The 19,432-nt window shown below is 41.4% G+C and overlaps 1 protein-coding gene and 1 long non-coding RNA gene across 2 annotated transcripts; one reads left to right on the top strand and one right to left on the bottom strand.

Annotated features, from left to right (window-relative positions):
- The first annotated feature begins 1,701 nt into the window (after positions 1-1,701).
- On the top strand, positions 1,702-14,523 carry LOC148847042 (uncharacterized). Its single transcript, XR_016100917.1, has 4 exons — positions 1,702-2,954; positions 13,757-13,835; positions 13,958-14,043; positions 14,116-14,523. It is a non-coding gene; the product is annotated as an uncharacterized LOC148847042 (long non-coding RNA).
- A 92-nt stretch (positions 14,524-14,615) lies between these two features.
- Positions 14,616-17,882, bottom strand: LOC148847041 (putative inositol oxygenase). The gene is made up of 11 exons (XM_088950539.1): positions 17,519-17,882; positions 17,272-17,377; positions 16,621-16,702; positions 16,301-16,505; positions 15,890-15,949; positions 15,737-15,789; positions 15,504-15,626; positions 15,312-15,381; positions 15,113-15,191; positions 14,931-15,012; positions 14,616-14,858 (listed from the first exon to the last, which is right to left on the bottom strand). Exons 1-11 carry the CDS (start codon positions 17,547-17,549, stop codon positions 14,832-14,834), a joined length of 918 nt encoding a protein of 305 aa, XP_088806665.1. The 5' UTR covers positions 17,550-17,882; the 3' UTR covers positions 14,616-14,831.
- Positions 17,883-19,432: the final 1,550 nt, after the last annotated feature.

Raw genomic sequence — 19,432 nt, 5'->3', positions numbered from 1 at the left:
CTACTGATATGGGATACTTCACATTAGCATCCTATAGTACCAACAAGGAACAAATGGATCGTAACTAATGAGGATGGATTTGGCCCTCCAATCATATTGTGACACATGGCACCTCGGAACAACTAGGTGACACCTAGAACCACCTTGGCAACAACTTGCCTTAGCCAAGTTGATGGTGTCCCACCTGGCGGCCTGGCCCTGGCGCGACTTAGCAGCTTGGCCCAGGTGCAAGCTAGTAGCCTAGCACAAGCACGACCTGGCTGCCTGGCATAGGCACTGACCTGGCAGCTTGGCCCAGGCCCGACCTGGCGACCTGGCACATGTGCCGACCTGGCGACTTGCAAGACGTGCTCGCCGACGAATTCGACATGCATATCCAAACACTCCCACCATCCTTGGAAGTTGTCCCACGTGTCGAATGATTTGGAGGGTGGTCAATGTGCATGGCGGTTACCTCCAGGAATCTCGAACCACTTAGATGAACTCGTAGAAATCTCGGATATGGTGCGTGAAGCCCATGCCAAACAATGCCTATATAAAGGCACCAACCCCAATGGCAAGGAGGCGAGTAAAAAAGTAAGCAAGTAGGCAAATTCTAGCTCTCATACTTTGTGATTTTTAGCTCGCAGTCTACTATGAGAGTACTGACTTAATCATCAGAGCGACTTCGCTGAGTTAGCCACCCCGGGTCCTCTGACATTTGGTTCCTTGCAGGTTTCTAAAGAGCAACGAAACTCATCAATCCAGCTTGTCACCAGGCAGCCCTGCACCTGGTCAACCCAGCGCCTCACAGGCAGCTCGCCACCTGGCACCTCACAGGCAGCTCTGCACCTCACAGACAGCTCTGCACCTGGTCAGCCCGACGCTTCACAGGCAACTCGCCACCTGGTCATCCCAGCACCTCACAGGAAACTCGACACCTAGGCAGCTCGACACCTCACAGGCAGCTCGACACCTGGTCAGCCCGACACCTCACAGGCAGTTTGGACTGGTCAGCTCGACATCCAAGTCCTCATCCAACAAAAGTTCTCCACTTTAGCCTCTAAGTCATCAGCTACTTGGAAGCAGACCAAATGACGAGGTACTTAGCCAAAAGATTGATATATGACCAAAAATCGATTCATCAATAACATTCCACCATGCTCCGCATTCTCGATGCCCGCACAGGCAGGCTTTGCACCAGTCCACCTAGTCCTGGCCAAACATTGCAATACCGACGTCACCACCTACGCCGCACGATTATAACTAGGATGCATAGTGTAGGCTCTAATACTATTTGTTATGTGCCTTGGGAGAACTCACCCCTAAAATCTAACTATTAGAGGGAGGTAATCCAAATACATATATACCTGACAATAACATCCCATACTACCAATGTGAGATACCTCACATTAGCATCCCATACTACCAACATGGGACAAATGGATCATAACAAGTTGCAACCGCTGACAACTCTGCTCCACCAGCAGCATGAGAAGTTCTAAAAGAAACATAGGCTTGCTTGTGGAGATCACTAGAAAGAAGTGTGGGCCAAGTGTCTTCCTGACCTTCCTCTACTACAGGAGAATGAGACCCTAAAGCTAACAAAGATAGCACATTTCAAAGCCCTAGAGACTTAAAAGCCACGGGGTGCCTTTCCAAATACATAGGCAGCCATAGTTGAGTATAAAATGAGAAAAGGAGAAAACAGTAGAAGAACCTAAGCTTACGCTACCCCACTCCAAACTTTGTAATGGAGAGGCCGGGAGGGGGGAGGAAAGAAATTCTTGGTTTCCTTCCTATCCACATCCACAAAATTCCAGCCCTGAATCACCCTCAAAGGTCGACTAATCAACTGAGAATGTATGGGGATTAAGCCTTTACGAGAACTTCTCTATGATGTACTTAGAAATTACTTCATGTCAGAATTAATGACATCTAAGTTTTCTTGTCCAAAACTACTATTCTTTTGCAGATTAGTGTATATAGAATATTAGGCAAGCACCATAAATCTCTTAAGGCGAGGTTTGATCTATGTACTTTCGCTCCAAACCATATGAGTTTGATTTATCGCATTCTTTTGGATTATTAGGAAACGTAAGGAAAAGAAACACACTCTTCTAGATCCGCCCTCTGGACATGTATACTGTATTAAGTGAGAGATCGATTGACCCAACCAAATAGACCAGATCATTAGTTGGGAAAAAAACCCAGATATTGCTGTGTTGGTATTGTGAGAACGCCGGTGGAGCAAAGTTTTCCGCGGTTGCAACGACAGGGGAGAGAGAGGAGGGTCTTGAGTTACAATGATAATGATCGCCGATTAGAGGGAAGAAATGGAGGGGTGGGTTGCAGAAAGGAGATAGGGAAGAAGAAAGTGGAACGAGAGATGGTGGGAGAGAGAGAGAAGAAAGAGGCAGAGACGGGTAAGGGCAGGTTAACAAAAATTAAATTTTTTTGGAGTCCAAACTACCATCAGGTCTGGACGAATCCATGTTCTGTGAACTCGTGGGTTCACGGGATGCGTGAACCCACCAACCAGAGAAGGACACGTTGATGGGCTGGGAGATTCAAACGTTAACGGCACATTGGACATTATCGGAGATGTCCGGTTGAACCGGACGCAAAAAGACAATGAACCCGAGTTCACAGTCTCTCTTCCTCATTTCGAACCACATTTCTCACTCACTCCCATTTTTTGAGATTCTCCTCTACCCAACCCAAGCCGAGCAGCACCAACGTCCTCACTCCACACCGGTGGTTGTGAATGCGGAAGTCACCGATAGCGAGAGCATATCATCCGGCGAGCGCACGGGCTTACTACTGGGAAGAAGGGAAGGCATCCTCTAACCACCTCTCCTCTTGGAGGAAATCATCCATCCTTCCCGGAAGGGGCGAGTTTAAGAGAGCTTGCAGAGCGTTTCCGGAAATGGCGGATGCGTCGAAGAACGTCATCTTTGTATAGAGCTTCGGAGGTACGAGAGGGTTTTAGATACAAGTGGGTTGTGACTGGGTCCTTAGTCTCTTGATCTTCTCCGACTGTTAGAAAGCCATGTTTCTTGTCGATCCTTTGCTCTCTTGTTGTCTTAAGCTTTGTTCTTCATGGTCATGTTTTACTGCATAGGATTGTAAATTTGGATGCATTATTGGCATGTGTAACTGTTTGTGAGAAATGAAGAATACTAAATCGACTTTTGTTGTTTAATTTGGTCGTTTCTCTTTTATCGCTTGATTACCTTTTAACTTTATTCTCCTGTTTCGGTGGAAACTTATTTGTTTTCTTTCTGTTTGTTGAAATGTGTAAGAGGCAGTAGAATTCTACTTGATCTATGACGGATGCCTTTGATATAGATAGTGAATAGTGAATAGTCAAGGAGAAGATTCTCTATTTACCATCGGATTGCCGTCGTGAATTTTGCATCCACAAACATCGGTGTACAGTGAGATTGTCGGTAGACCTGGCAATTGGGTTGGGTTAAGACACTTCAGGTTGACTTCGGGTCGGGTTGAATTTCGGTAAGGTTGTCACATGCTAGACCTTAACCCTAAATGCTCGGGTTAGGGTTTGACCCATGGGTCAATTCGGGTCATCCCAAAAATAATTGAAATTTAAAAAATAAAGAAAAAATACATGAAAAATGTCAAAATTAAAGGAATTAACCTTAAAATTCCAAATATTAAATAAAAAACTTGAACATTTAACAATTTTTTTTTTATAAATGAGAATAGTTTTATTAATTCAAATAACAACAATACAGTCATCCTAGGAGGAGGCACGAGGTGTTACCTCCCCTAGGACTGAACCATAAACACTAAACATACACAAGCATAAAGCGTAGTTACAAAGTGGCCCAAAACAGATCTCCCCTTGACACCCCTTCCTTGGCCAGAGAATCAGCCATTTCATTTGCTGATTTGCTAACCCACTGAAACCTGATTGACATATTTCTTGTTAGCCATTTAACTTTCTTTAACAGATCCCTGTAGCCCCAACAAGTTGTTTCTAGACTTGTCAATAGTAGAAGATCAAGACTGTAATCAGTCTTGAATCCTAATAGGTTTTAGGTTTACAAAACAGAAGAAAAGGAGAGAAAATGAGAGAGAATAGAAGAGAAACAGGAGAACACAAGTGGTTGAAAGGAAGGACAAATTCTTACTGATCTGCCGCTGCCACTTTCTTATTATTTATAGGTTATGTTTAGTACATAATGGAAAGGACACATCTGCCCTTAGTACTTACATAATAAATAAAGTAAATAAAAGCTGAAATAAATAACAACTGAATTAACAAACTGATTCAAACTGACACTACTATAACTAGAACAAATAACTACACATGCTGTCCTACGAACACAGCGGGACCACTGACGTGGGGCCCACATCAGTGTTCTCTACAGTCCCCCTCAAGTTGGGAGTAGATATCTATCATTCCCAACTTGGATAGGTCTGTCTCTAACTTCTTCCTTGGTACAACCTTGGTGAGGATATCCGCGAGCTGCATATTAGTGTGATGTACGAAAGACACTTCTTGTGATGTGACCCTTTCTCACACAAAATGTCGATCAACTTCGATATGTTTAGTTCTGTCATGCTGCACTGGGTTGTGGGCTATATTAATAGCTGCCTGATTATCACAATACAACATTAAGGGCTTTTTATAGTCAATACCCAACTCTTCAAGTAGTGACCTCAGCCATAAGATTTCAGCCACTCCATTAGCCGTTGATATGTATTCCGCTTCAGCACTGGAGCGAGAAACAATACTCTGCTTCTTACTCCTCCAAGAGACAAGGTTACCTCCCACAAGGGCACAATATCCAGAGGTAGACCTTCTGTCATCAATACTTCCAGCCCAATTGGCATCTGTATAGACTTCCACCCTCATGTGATTATTGTTCTTGAGCAATATACCTCTACCCGGGCATCTCTTCAAGTATGTTAATATTCTCTCTGCCGCAAGAAGATGAGAAGTTTTAGGGGAGTGCATGTACTGGCTAACAACACTAACTGCATAGCTGATATCCGGCCGAGTGAGGCAGAGATATAGGAGCTTTCCAACCAACCGATGGAACATAACTTTGTCTTCAAGAGGCTCCCCACCCTTTGCACTAATCTTGTGATTTTGTTCGATTGGTGTATCAGCCGGCTTAACACCCAACTTTCCAGTTTCCGTCAACAGATCTAGAACATATTTTCTCTGAGAGATAAAAATCCCTTGCTTGGATCTAGCAACCTCAATACCCAAAAAGTACCGTAGTGCACCAATATCTTTCACCTCAAACTCTTGATGAATGAGCTGTTTGAGGGACTCAATCTCATGACAGTCATTTCCTGTCACCACAATATCATCAACATATACTGCAAGTAGTGTCAGAGAGGACTCCGCCTTTTTGATGAATAGTGTATGATCTGACTGGGCCTGTACATAACCAAACTTTCCAAGGGCTAATCTGAACCTATCAAATCATACAATGCCTTGTTTAGTCGGCAAACCTTCTTACCTGTCTCTGTATCATAGAGTCCAGGAGGCAACTGCATGTAAACCTCTTCCTGTAAGTCTCCATTCAGAAATGTATTTTTAACATCCATCTGAAACAGGGGCCAAGAATGATTTACTGCAAGGGATAACAGAACTCGGATGGTGGTCATCTTGGCTACTGGGGCAAAGGTCTCCAAGTAGTCTATACCATAAGTCTGAGTGAACCCCTTTGCAACCAGCCGGGCTTTGTACCTTTGAATAGAGCCATCAACATTATGCTTCACAGTGAACACCCATCTGCATCCCACCGGTTTCTTTCCTTTTGGTGGGTCAACCAGTGCCAAAGTATTATTCTTCAACAGGGCATCCATTTCGACTTGCATTGCATCTTTCCATTCTGGAACTGATAAGGCTTCTTGCACTGTTCTTGGAATAGGGACACTGGCAATGGAAGTGAGATAGGACCGGTAAAATGGAGACAAACGATCATAGGATAAGAACTGTGAGATGCTGTGAGCTGTAGAGGTGGTGCAATGGCGTTTCCCTTTGCGAATGGCAATAGGGAGATCAAGGTCATCCACAAGAGGGGAAGTGGCAACAGTGAGAGGTATCTCAGTAGGCTCTGGATCTGGAGCCGCAGAAGGAACTGGAGCTGGCCGGGACTGTTGATGACTAGGATCAACCTGCCTGCATCGCCTGTGATAGACTCTCAACTCCGGCTCCCTCTGACCACCCTCACCACTACAACCTTCATTATCCAGTCGAATAGGTAAAGGAACAACCCCACTTCTACCAGCCCCACTTCCACTCTCACTGCTCTCCCCCTGAGGAAAGAAACTCAAAACAGCCCCACTCTCACTGCTCTCCCCTTGAGGAGAAACCCTAGGATAATAGGGTGTCTCCTCAAAGAAGGTGACATCCATGGAGACAAACCGTTTCTCTAAAACCGGATCATAGCAGCAATAACCCTTTTGAGTTTGTGCATAACCAAGGAAAATGCATTTGAAGGCCTTAGGTTCAAACTTGGAATGATGAGGCCCGAGAAGCTGAACGAAATAGGTACAACCAAAGGTTTTAAGGGGAACAATGAACAACTCCTCGTCTGGATATAGAAGGGAAAAGGGGGTTCTCATATCAAGAACCCGGGAAGGAACTCGATTAATGAGATAAACTGCCGTGAGGATAGCATCACCCCAGAAGTGAATAGGTATATTGGAGGTAAACATAATGCTTCTAGCCACCTCCAAGATATGCCTATTCTTCCTTTCGGCAACACCGTTCTGCTGTGGTGTATAAGGGCAAGTGCTCTGGTGAATAACTCCATGGCCAAGAAGGTAGGAGGTCAATGGCTGAGCAAAGTATTCCTTTGCATTATCAGATCTAAGAACTTTGATTTTGGTCCCAAACTAAGTGAGAACCATCTGATGGAAGTTTTGGGTCAGAGCAGGAACCTCATCCCGAGAACGCATAAGATAGACCCAAGAAAAACGGGTATGGTCATCAACAAACAGTAGAAAATATCTGTACACACCCATAGAAGAGATATGATATGGCCCCCAAACATCAGTATGCATAATATCAAAAGAGGAATTACTCCTTTTATTACTTAAAGAATAAGAAGTTCTACAATGTTTGGCAAACTCACAACTTTCACACCTCAACTTTGATAACTCAACAGACTCAAATAAAGCAGGAAACAGACTCTTCAAAGACTTAAAAGACAAATGACCTAATCGGTTATGCCAAAGCATAACCGAACTCACAGACTGGGAAACAAAAGACTTCTTATCCATTGACTCCTCCCGACGAGAACTCTCCCCAAGCAGATAGATCCCGTTCTTCTCACGGCCAGTCCCAATCACCTTCCTCGTCTCCAAATCCTGAAAACACATCGGTCAGGGAAAAATGTTACTGAACAGTTCATGTGTTTGGTAATACTACTAACTGAAAGCAGATTAGTATCAAGCTTAGGAACATGCAAGACAGAAGATAAAGAGATAGTATCCGATAGCTTGATGTCCCCCTTGCCCGAAATGGGAACAAGGGAGCCATCAGCAATGGATACTCTATCTCGGCCAGAGGACAAATGATAAGAAGTGAACAAAGATGGCAAGGTAGTCATGTGGTCAGATGCACCTGAATCTATTACCCAGTAGTGGTCAGTATTACCTGGAGCTGAAGCATGGTAAGCTGAGGCTCGAGTACCTGAATGTGCAAATGCAGATGTGGCAGGAGCTGATGGTGACTGAGATGGCTGAACTGAACTCCCAACTTCCTTTTCCAACTGTATGAGGGCAGCCCGAACAACAACTAAAGTCTCTAGGGATGTGCTGGATGAGGATGTTGAATCAGTGTTCACGGCCACATGAGCATTACCCTTCTTATTTCTTAGTTTTGCTGGGACCAAGTGAGGATGTAGCTTCCAGCAAGTATCTTTTGTGCGCTTGGGTTTCTTGCAATGTTCACATACCAGATCCCGTTTATCTTTCTTCTTTCGGTCCCTTTTTGAGTCACCCCCTGGCTTAGGTTTAATAGCTGTTAAGGCTGGGAAAGAGGGATGAGGCTGCATCATGACTTTCCTTCTGGTCTCTTCACTATGCACCAGGGAGTATGCTTGAGAAAGGGTCACACTATCTCTTGTCAATATTTGTTGTCGCACAATGTCATATTCTGAATTCAAACCAGCCAGAAACTCAAATACCCTATTCGTCTTGACTTGCTTTCTGTGAGTCTCTGCATCTTTGGGACTTTTCCACTCAAGGGTCTCTAGATGGTCAATCTCATGCCACAAGGATTTCAAGGTAGAGAAGTAGATAGAAACTGGCTTCTCTCCTTGTTTAAGGTTGTTCACCTCAAACTTCATTTCATAGGCTCTGGCAACATTAAGGGGTTGGGAATAGGTTTCTTTCACAACATCCCATATCTCTTTGGCTGTCTTTGCCCAAAAGTAATTGCGGCTGATATGTGGCTGCATAGAATTACACAGCCACGCCATAACCAAATAGTTCTCTTGAACCCACTTGGTGTATGTTGGGTCCTCCTTGGAAGGTTCTTTCACATCTCCCAAGAGATAACCCAGTTTTCCTCTTCCTTCAATAGCCATCATGGCTGATTGAGCCCACTCCAAATAATTTGACCCATCAAATCTCATAGTTGTAATCTGAAACCCGGTTTTAGATACACTACCAAACAGTGGTTTCCAAAACTACTTTCTCCCTGACCCTTAAACTCCATCTTTGATCAAGACAAACTGTTAGAGTCACTATACCAGAAAACAGAGTCAAACAAGCAGGTCTGAAAACTGATCCAAAACTAACACAAATCTATCTGATCTGAAATCTGATATGAAACCAACCCAAATCTGATCTGAAATCAATCGCCTATCACAGTATAGGCAAGGAATAAACTCAAATCTGATCTGAAATCAATCGGCATGCACAATACCAGGCAGCCTGTGAATCTGAGATGCTATTTTCTGAAATCACTACTGTGGGGCCCACTGTTGCGAGAGCAAAGTTAGGGTTTCAACTGTGGGTCTGAAATAAGTGCTCAACTGCACTCTCCAAGCAGTCCGCACAAGTGGGACTTGTTGTAGGGCAATATGAAACCCTAAAAACTAATCACCTCTGAGAGGGAAGGGGTTCGACCCAACAGTCAACCCTAGAAACAAACTTAAACACAGTTCGACAAGTTAAACCCTAGAAACAAACTTGAACACAGTTCGACCCCTACTTCTAGATAGGTCCAACCTATCTCGACTGATTGCAATCTCTGAAACTCAATAAAAAAAGCCTTACTTATGTACCTCGGTTTACTGTCTTCTAGGGTTACCTGAACCCTAACCTTCGCTGCTTCTTCCTGATTACCAACTCTCTGCAAGCTGCGGCAAGTCTTCAACTGCTGTGGACCTCTCCTGGTAATCTCCAAGATTCAGCCACCAAATACTTCTTCAAAGCTTCCAGCCCTAGCTAGTCCTCATGTGGTTGGCTGGACTAGACACACATGAGAAGCCCTAGATAGGCTCTGATACCAAGTAGAAGATCAAGACTGTAATCAATCTTGAATCCTAATAGGTTTTAGGTTTACAAAACAGAAGAAAATGAGAGAAAATGAGAGAGAATAGAAGAGAAACAGGAGAACACAAGTGGTTGAAAGGAAGGACAGATTCTTACTGATCTGCCGCCACCACTTTCATATTATTTATAGGTCATGTTTAGTACATAATGGAAAGGACACATCTGCCCTTAGTACTTACATAATAAATAAAGTAAATAAAAGCTGAAATAAATAACAACTGAATTAACAAACTGACTCAAACTGACACTATTATAACTGGAACAAATAACTACACATGTTTTCCTACAAACACAGTGGGGACCACTGATGTGGGGCCCACATCAGTGTTCTCTACATCAATCAGCCCACTACTGCCTTGGAGTCCCCTTCTACTATCAAATTATTCACTCCAAGATGACTGGCTGCCTGTATACCTTGTACCGCTGTCAGTATCCCTGCCCTTATAGAATCACCAACACCCATTGGTCTTGAAAATAAAGACAACATGTTGCTGTCTTTGTCTCTCAAGATCCCTCCTATTCCGAATGGCCCTAGGTTACCTTGGCAGCTACCATCCAAATTCAATTTTACCACTCCATCCGATGGGGGTTTCCATTCAGCTTGTGATTTGTTCTTTGTGGAGATTGTAGAATCCAGTGTTGCCCAGTTTCTCCTTAAGTCGTCAAAGGAGTAGTTTGCCAAGTGATTTGTTCTTTGTGAAGCTTTCATCCACAAGACTGTCCTTGTCATTATGCATTCCTTGATTTCAGCAAGATTTCTTTCCTTTTTTTGAAATATTTTAGCATTTCTCTCCTCCCATAACGTCCACAAGGTAGTGACTCTGATACATTTCCACATTAGTTTCCCTCTTTTTGTTAATCTCCCAAAGGCAGCAGGAATGAACAACAACTTTACTTCGTAGGGCAAGGTCCACCTGCACCCAAATAGTGAAACAACGCAGTTCCAAATATTGGCAGCAAAAGAGCACGATATCAGCAAATGATTACAGTCCTCACCCTCCACTTTACACATAAAGCACCAATTTGGGGACAAATACAAGTAAGGTTTCTTCTTTTGCAAGTTTTCCACCGTATTGATCTTACCTAAATAGGTTTCCCAACAAAACACTACTATTTTAGGAGGAATTGGCCTTAACCAGACCTCTTTAATAGGGAAGACTTGAGAGGAGGGGTTGGAACAAAAGGCTTTAAGGAAAGAAGCATAAGTGAAGGAGAGGTTAGAAACCAAACCCTTTTATCCGGGTTAGGGGTGTCCAGGCACACCAAGTCTATAAGCAACAAGAGCTCTGCAACACAATGAAGTTCTTCATCCCTTAACCCTATTCGAAACCCAAAATTCCACTTTAAAGCCAAAAGGATGAACAAAGGGGGGGGGGGGGAAGAAACCATGAAATGGGTTTCTTTTTAAAGAGGGAGATGGAATAGAGGGAAGGAAGTGGTCTTTTAGGGGTTGGGTGCTCACCCAAATATCTTCCCAAAAAGGAATGGAGTTTCCAGAACAAGCATCATACTTTACAAATATGAGGAACTTTGGGAGAACCTCCAAAGCCCTTCGTGATCCCCCATGTCCAAACCTGATTCACAACAACCATGGATACTCTTCACTACTTCATGCCACAACCTTTCCCTCTCTAAGGGCTACCTCCAAAGCCACTTACCTAAAAGAGCTTCATTTTTACTCACCACATTTCCTAAGCCTAGGCCTCCTTTTTTGCTTCGACTCACCACCTCCCACCTAATCAAGTGATCTTTTTTCTCTTCCCTAAGTTCACATAAGAAGTCCCTCATCAATTTTTCCAACCTCTTTGCCTCCCTTTTAGGAATTCTAAAGACTGATAGAAAGTATAAAGGCAAGTTGGATAAAGTTGTTTTAATCAAGGTAACTCTACCCCCCCAAGGAAATATAGTTTCTCTTCCAAGCTGCCAATATTTTTTTTTGAATTTTTCCACCATTGGGTTCCAGAACCTACTTTCCTTTGGATTTGCGCCTAAGGGAAGTCCTAGGTAGGATAGAGGCCACTGAGACCAAGTGCATTCTAACAAGGCTGTTATAGACTCCATCTCCTCTCTGTTCAAATGTATTCCCACAATACAACTTTTCTCAAAATTTATCTTCAAATTTGAGGCTCTCTCAAAGTGAATTATCAAATCCTTCAGATTCCCTACCTCCGTCGGATCACAACCTTCACAAAATATTATTATGTCATCTGCAAATTAAAGATGGGTTACTGAAATTCTATCTCTACATATTCTCCACCCTCTTAAAGATCCGGCCCTATTCGCTTCTGAGAGAAGTCTACTATAAGCATCAACAACTAAAATGAATAGGAAAAGTGACATGGGATCACCTTGTCTCAAACTCCTACTAGGTGGGGAAGAAACCATTAACTACCCCATTGATTAGGATGGAGTAATGGCAAGAGGAAAGGCAATTGTTTATCCATTAGCACCATCTATCCCCAAACCCACACTTCCTTAGCACGAGTAATAAGAATCCCCAATCTACTAGGTCGTAGGCCTTTTCAAGATCTAGTTTAACAATTCAAAGAGTAAACAATAAAGAGTAAAGGTTAAATAGTAAAAATTATAGAGTTAAGCTTCTAGCAATGCATAAATAGTCCCAATTAGACCTGACAATCGAGTCAGTGGGTTGACCCTGACCCAACCCAGTTTTTTTCGGGTTGGGTTGGGTCACTCTCAAATTCAGGTAGCTAAATATGAGACCCTAACCCTATTTTTTCAGGTTGGGTAGGGTCAGGTTCGCAGGTTGGCTCAACTTTTTGCCAGGTCTTTGCCGGTGGGATGTGGGATGTTTTTGGGTTAGGACTTGGCAGAGGAGGGGAGGAAGAGGGAGTTTGAATGAAATCTTTTGTGTTCGGTTCAATCAGGTTCCAGCAGCTGATTGTAGAAAGTCCGTTAACTAAAGCCCAAAAATCAAATTACAGACGTGGTTGCTTCTTATTGGTGGGTTTACAGAACACGGACTCGATTAGACTCCACCAGTTTCAAATTCATTTGGGAGGGAGTGACGTGTTCGGTCTTACAGAAAATTTTGTCACTAGGGCTTAATTTGGAAAGAATACAAATATAAATATGTACAGTACAATATATGCAAAATAATACAAAATACAAGGTTTTGCCTTCTACCTATTTGTATTTGTACTCCTTCCAAAATGAGCCTGGACAGACGATGTGATGTGGGGTCAAGTTCAATGGTATACTTTGTGCATCCCATTGTCCATCATTCCTTTTTTTTCAAGTTTTCCATTTTGTTCTTTCCATCGTGTAACTTATTATCTCCCCTGGCAACTTTAAACCATCGTTGACTCAATGGTTTTGCTTATACCGCTTAGGCAACGTTCTCGCTCAACACCAGTTCTTGCTTATCAGTCGCTCGATGAAATGTCTCAAGTGGACAACTTTGCCAATCCTCTCGGTAGAAGAAAGTAATCAAATAGTCAATTAGGCGTGGCAATTCAGCTGATACATTGTGGAATTGCGGTCAAAGTACTGTGGTGCAAACTCCCGTTATTTCACCTGTTTACCCTTTTTGTATTTCCTTTCCCTCCTGTTTAAACTTTAAACTGGACTGATCGACGCTTTCGGCTAATGAAAAAGAAAAAAAAAAGAGCTAGTAACTCCATCAACTTTACCAACACTGATTATTGATTAGCGAAGTCATTCTCATTCAGTCGAGCTCGTTAGTTGAATTAAGTGAGATCTTTAAGTTGAGGATCTCCCTTTCGGATAAGGCCTTCTAGATAGCCGGGATAGGTTTGGTTGACTTGGTTGTCTTGTAACTTTGGCATGTTAAGCTTCGAATGATTTCCACGTGTTAATAGGAGTAGGACATTCCTATCTGTCTATTCTATAATACATGGAGCTTCTTATGATCTTATCTCTCTTGGCTTTCTCAGTTCATAAATGGTGTGGCTCTTCCAGTCTTCCCTACCTTCTCTTCAGTCTGTATGAAGATGTGAATATGAAGATCCAATTTCTCTGTGTATTTTAGCGTTTCAAGCCATCATTTCTATTCTCCTTTTTAATCTTAACGACTATCATATGAAGCAGTTGTTTATATTTCCATCTGTTGCAGAGTTAAAGTTAAAGTGCCATTTGGCATTATTGTCCACGGGGGGCACTGGCTCAGAAATGCTGAACTCATTATTTGTTACGTCTTTCCATTTGATGCCACGCCTTCACCATACTGATTTTTCTGCAGGTGGAGATTGGGACTGCAATCAATGTGACCATCTCTCATGCTGTCAAGAATCCAGCAAGATGATAAGAAAACTGCTCAGGTAATTCTGATTTTTCTGCTGGTGGAGATTGGGACTGCAATCCATGTGACCATCTCTCATGCTGTCAAGAATCCAGCAAGATGATAAGAAAACTGCTCAGGTAATTCTGATTTTTTCTGCAGGTGGAGATTGGGACTGCAACCCATGTGAACATCTCTCATGCTGCCAAGAATCCAGGAAGATGACAAGAAAGCTGCTCGGGTAACTGGTATGCAATCGTCAAACTTAATTTTGTTTTGGGTTTATCCTACTTTCTCACTCTGAAAGCACACTCTCACAGGTGTGAGATATTTATTCCTTCGGCCTATCGTTATCCCTTTTCCTGGTTGCCTATTCTTGGTGAGGTATGGTCAAATCCTTAGATGGGATCTATTGTTTAAGAACCTTAGTTTCAAATTTTGTACGATAAAATCATGGTTACAGGCTACTTTCCTCACCCAAAGATCACATCCTTCCACCTAATTAATTACTTGTCCCCGATGAGTTTTTGTTCATAAATATGCTTGATACCACTTTGATTTTTATAGACGGAAAATGTATGCAAGTCAATAACTCTTTTGAGAAAAGTATGAGCTGATACCTTTTATTTTATTTTTAATTTTCAATTTCCAATTTCTCAGTCAGGTATATCCTCAATATGTACTTATGTAGTGACCCTGTTTTCTCAATCAATTTCACTTCTCTACTATAATGCTTGTGATTGTGAAGCTTGTTTATTTTACATTCCTCTCAACCTCTGCAATATCCTCTTGCTTATTGATTTTAATGAAGCATAGAGAGTTGAATAATGTATGAGAAACATTAGAATTATTCTTAAGAAGTAAAGGATACATTTACTGGAACTGCAAATACATTATTATTCCATACAATATTTGACCATATATAGGACGGAAAATCTCTCTGAAAACTGAAATTTTGCTATCCACTCAATCACATTACTGGATGCTAAGTTGGTGTGATGACTTTCTGTATCCATTATACTTTAAAGCTGAACCTTCACCATCTCAGTTTTGCCGGGAAGTACTGCAATAACATTCCTTTTAGTAAGAGAACATACAGAGAGAGAGAGAGAGAGAGAGAGAGAGAGAGAGAGACCTTTTCAATGAGAGACAGATAGTATGGCTTGACCTTCTCAACATCAATTCGGACTTTGCTCTTACTATATAGGTCATACTTGCTGCACATGCAATGGAAATGTTAAAAAACAATAAAATATAGTAAACCCTGTTAAAAAAATGTGATGTTAAGAAAATTGGCTTTGGGGACTGGGGTATTACTTGAAAATTTTAAGCCACTTCAGATTCTCGACATCCTCCTCATTCATTAGGTGTTTATATGCATCACACCTATGTAAAGCTGTAAGACAACCAGTTGCAAATGCTTTCTATTATAATAGGAACACTGATAAGAAAAATAAGATTTTTTTTTTTACTTATTCTTGGGAGAATTAGAAGAACAAACAACTTCACTACTTACGGTAAAATGAATGGTATCTAATAATGAAAAGTGCAGCTGAAGGTAAAGTTGTCTTGTTCTCTTTGGCCACCTACACAGAAAACTACAGTTGGCATATATTGTCTTCTTGGGCAAAATGATTATAAGTGAACAAACTGCATTCAAGTCTTGACCTGAGTCATGCAAAGGGTTAAAATGGGATAAAGGGAGTACCAAGTACATATAGTCATCATGTCCCCAGGACATCATTACATTGTCCAGCCCGCATCCCTCTGAGTAAACTCCATACTTGGTGTTGTAGGCAGGATTGTTGTAGTCTGGGTTGTCCTTGAAATACTGTAGCAATACCACAATATTTCAGAAAAATTTATGTCAGCTTGTTGGTTGCATTTGCAACACTAAAACGCCTAAACAGATTTGCTATATGTGCATGTAAGAGTAAGGACCTTGTAATGAACGTTTGACTCATCGAAAGCGCACCCAACAGGGAATGTGTCACCTGCAACACATATTCCATTTAGGTAACTTAAAGAAACGGAGATAAACAATTGTACTTGATGATAGTAAGCCCATTGAGGTAAGTGAGATGTGTTTCTTACCTACAACAGCCCATTGAGGAAGAGCCCCAAAGCTAGGATGAAGAAGAACTTTCCCTAAATCTGACATCAATACATTGGTTAATTTCAGTCCTTGGACAAGTTTAGACAAAAACAGGGGAAAGAGGACTCAGGGAAGAGTTCAAATCAGCCCCCTACAAGATAGTTTCCCACAACATCCCACAGCACATCCCCGCTGTGTATTGGGAATATCTCCCGATGATAATATCAGAAATGATGAGGCATCATCAGGAGATGTTCCCAATACACGGCGGGGATGTGCTGTGGGGCATTGTGGGAAACTAGCTTGTGGGGGGGCTGATTTCAACTCCTCAGGGAATTTGATGGGGCCTGCTGAACAAGCTCCATTATGAAGCAAGAGTTTAGCCAAGAAATTCGAGTTGGGGTGTATACCATGGATAAGGCCTGTCAAGTGCAGCCAATCTTCATTAGGATAGTCCTTCCTAATAGCCTCAGCTGTCTGCAACAGGTGCTCAATCTGAGGTTCATCCAGGTCTGGATCACTCTCATCAACAAACTCGTTGAGGAGTTCACAACATTCCCATATGCTCATTTCTACCCTGTTTAATTTGCCATATTCTTCCCTCATTTTCCTTACCTGCAATACCCAGAGTTGGTAAAATGGAGTCAAAATTATGACTAAAGGTTATTACTTATTAGACTAGAAGAGAGGTGGTGGCAATCGATAAATAGTTTCATCAAGGCTTGCTTACAAAGCCAAAAGATTGGTTAATGTGATTCATCCGATAAAACTCCTCCACAGTCTTCTGTCTCTCACTTTCTGCATCATAATCCCTGTTGAGCATATATTATATGTCAGCTTTGTCCAAACAATTAAATATTTCATGAGGTCACTTGTTTGACTCCAACTTACAAATGTATTCCTTTTCACTTTTCTCTTTTGTTCTTATTTGTGTGTATGTGGGTGGGGAGGGTCCGGATCTACTACTAGTTAACATCGCCAGGCATATCACTGTTTTGTAATACCTGTCCTCAATACCAGATCTACTGCTAAAAAGAATTGCAAAAGGAAGAATTGGTGTTTCTTGGGGCTGCAACAGCAGGATATCAGTATGTTGCTATTGGGCTCTTGGGGTAAGCTAAATCAATTGACCTAAGGCCCACTTTGTGTTTATCCAGGCCGAAACACTAATGGGCTTAGGAGTTGTACTGAGCTCCGGGCCCCAAGAACGTGAAAACCGAAGAACCACTTATGGACCATAAGTGGTCCAGGGTTTGGTGCACATGTTTCGAGCCGGACCACGTGTCCAAACAGTTGCTAATGGTACTGAATTCCACAGAAATCAAGATCCATTTACAATAGAAATCAGCTCAGTATAAGGATTGTAAAACGAGAGACAGACCTAAATGTGTGACCAAATGAATTGGTTTCAGGCGCCACAAAACCACCATCCAAAACCAATTCATTGGCATCACTCGAGGGGATCTTCTTGTTCTCTGCCTGAACTCCTGAAGAAACAAAAACATCTCATCATTATCTATCAAATTCCTAGCAAGATTACAAAAGAGGCAAAAGGGAATGGAAAAGAGCAAGAATAGAAAAGAGGGAGAGAGAGAGAGAGAGAGAGAGAGAGAGCACAGAAAGGATACCAAATTCAGGCTGCTCAATGATAACCGTCATTCTCTCTAGAAAAGATAAGAAAAAAAAAAAAAAAAAAACAAAGCCCAAGTGCACAACACAAAAAGGGGTAGTGAGGGAGATGGGTTGGGATGATTGGAAAGAAGGTATTTATAAGTGGAGTAGAGTCCTTCCTTGAGAATTGGAAAGGTTCCGAGTCCTGGCTTGACAATCCTAGATCCTTTCTAACTATTGTATTACAGGAAAGGACACGGTAGGTTGTTGGCATTTGGGGACTCGAGACCAGAAAACTGCAGCTGGTAGGATGAAGCTATTAGTTGGCATATTAAACTATTAACAATACTGAGATAAGGCACAGCAGAAAAATATTTTCTTACTCTTTCCCCCGAATTCAATATTTTATATTGAAAATGTGTCCGATCTTTTTGATAGAATGACTCAGCTTTACGTGGAGGTCGTATCGTATCACGTTGTGGACGTTTTATAGTCCTGTTGACGCAAGAATACAGCAGGATGTGGGCCTACTTGACGTGGCATCGAGTCAAGACCATGACTTGTCCCAGGCCACATTTGTTTTGGTAAGTGTTTGCTATTTTCTTACGAGTGAAATGGGTCCTTAGCTGTGAGTCCTTGAGTGTAACAGGCAGGAAACAAATATTTCACGGGGAGGACCTAGCAAGGAATTGACGGCCTAGACGGTGCCACGTCATTTACTACGTGTAACAGCTACCTTAAAATATCTTGGAGAAGAGTTATGCGTGTGTCTCGACCTACCAAATAATTTGGTTTCTATGTCTGACGTCTTAACCAAATTCTAAAGCCCCTTCTTTTAAGGCCTGAAAATGGTATCGGATTGTTCGCTCCGAATTCGATCCATTTACAAATGGATCAAATATGGATCCATCACTGTCCAATCTGTATAATTGATATTTAGGGTCCCTTTGGTTTATAATTGGAATTGAAATCGAAGTTTGTCAATTGGTGAATGATTTATTTTCATAGTCTTTTTGATTTAGACAGGAAATTGAGTGAAAATTTGAATAAGCTGAAATGCAATTTCATCCTCAAGGTAGGAAAAGAGAATGACCATTCCTTCAAATAGGAGTTTGCCATTCCATGAAGAATGGAAATGGGATTCTGATTCCACTCAGCCAAACAATTGGAATCTCTTTGAAGTAAGGCATTTATAAATTTGATCCATTTATAAATAGATCAAATATCGACCCATCAGCTTAAAAAATGATCCAACATTATCCAATCCCATATGATAAGTTTTATAGAATAAGTTTCTATATGATCTAAGTTATAAACATATGTACTTGAAGATTTATATTGTAATTTGAATTTTATGTTTTTATTAAATTTTCATAGAACAAGTTTCATGCAAATAATTTTAAATTCATTTTGTTCATGATATACTATATAAAAGTCTTTTTTATTTGTTTTATTGATAATACGTAATATATTGATCATATTTAGTTTAATTTATTTATACTAGTATTCAAGATTTGATTATAATTCAAATTCGATATAAATCCAATGGATAAGATCTGATTTGAATTGGATTAAAAAAAAAAAACAAATTTGGATCTACTAACCTATTAGATTTGACCCATTTACAGCCCTACTAGATTCATAAGTTGGAAAGAGGTGAGAAATGCCCTGTAACCTGGTTACAAAATTAAGCTTAAGGACAGAAAAGCAACACGGGGCACAATGATGATTTGGCATAATTTTCTCATGGAAGGAGGACAAAGCTTTTCATATTTTCATAGAAATATTGGAATTAAAGAATGAAAAATTCGTTTCATAAAGTTAATCCATTTATCCATTTATGGCCACAGATATGTACTAGCATGATTCAAAAGCAAAACCAACCATGTTGTTGAACACCCCCTCTTCTCATATTGCTTTAAATGCCTGAT

Source organism: Nelumbo lutea, chromosome 6, assembly GCF_056320005.1.
Source record: "Nelumbo lutea isolate HS-2025 chromosome 6, American lotus-T2T, whole genome shotgun sequence".
Classification (NCBI taxonomy): Eukaryota; Viridiplantae; Streptophyta; class Magnoliopsida; order Proteales; family Nelumbonaceae; genus Nelumbo; species Nelumbo lutea.
Note: the sequence above shows the minus strand (reverse complement) of the source record. Positions and strands in the feature narration are given on the sequence as shown.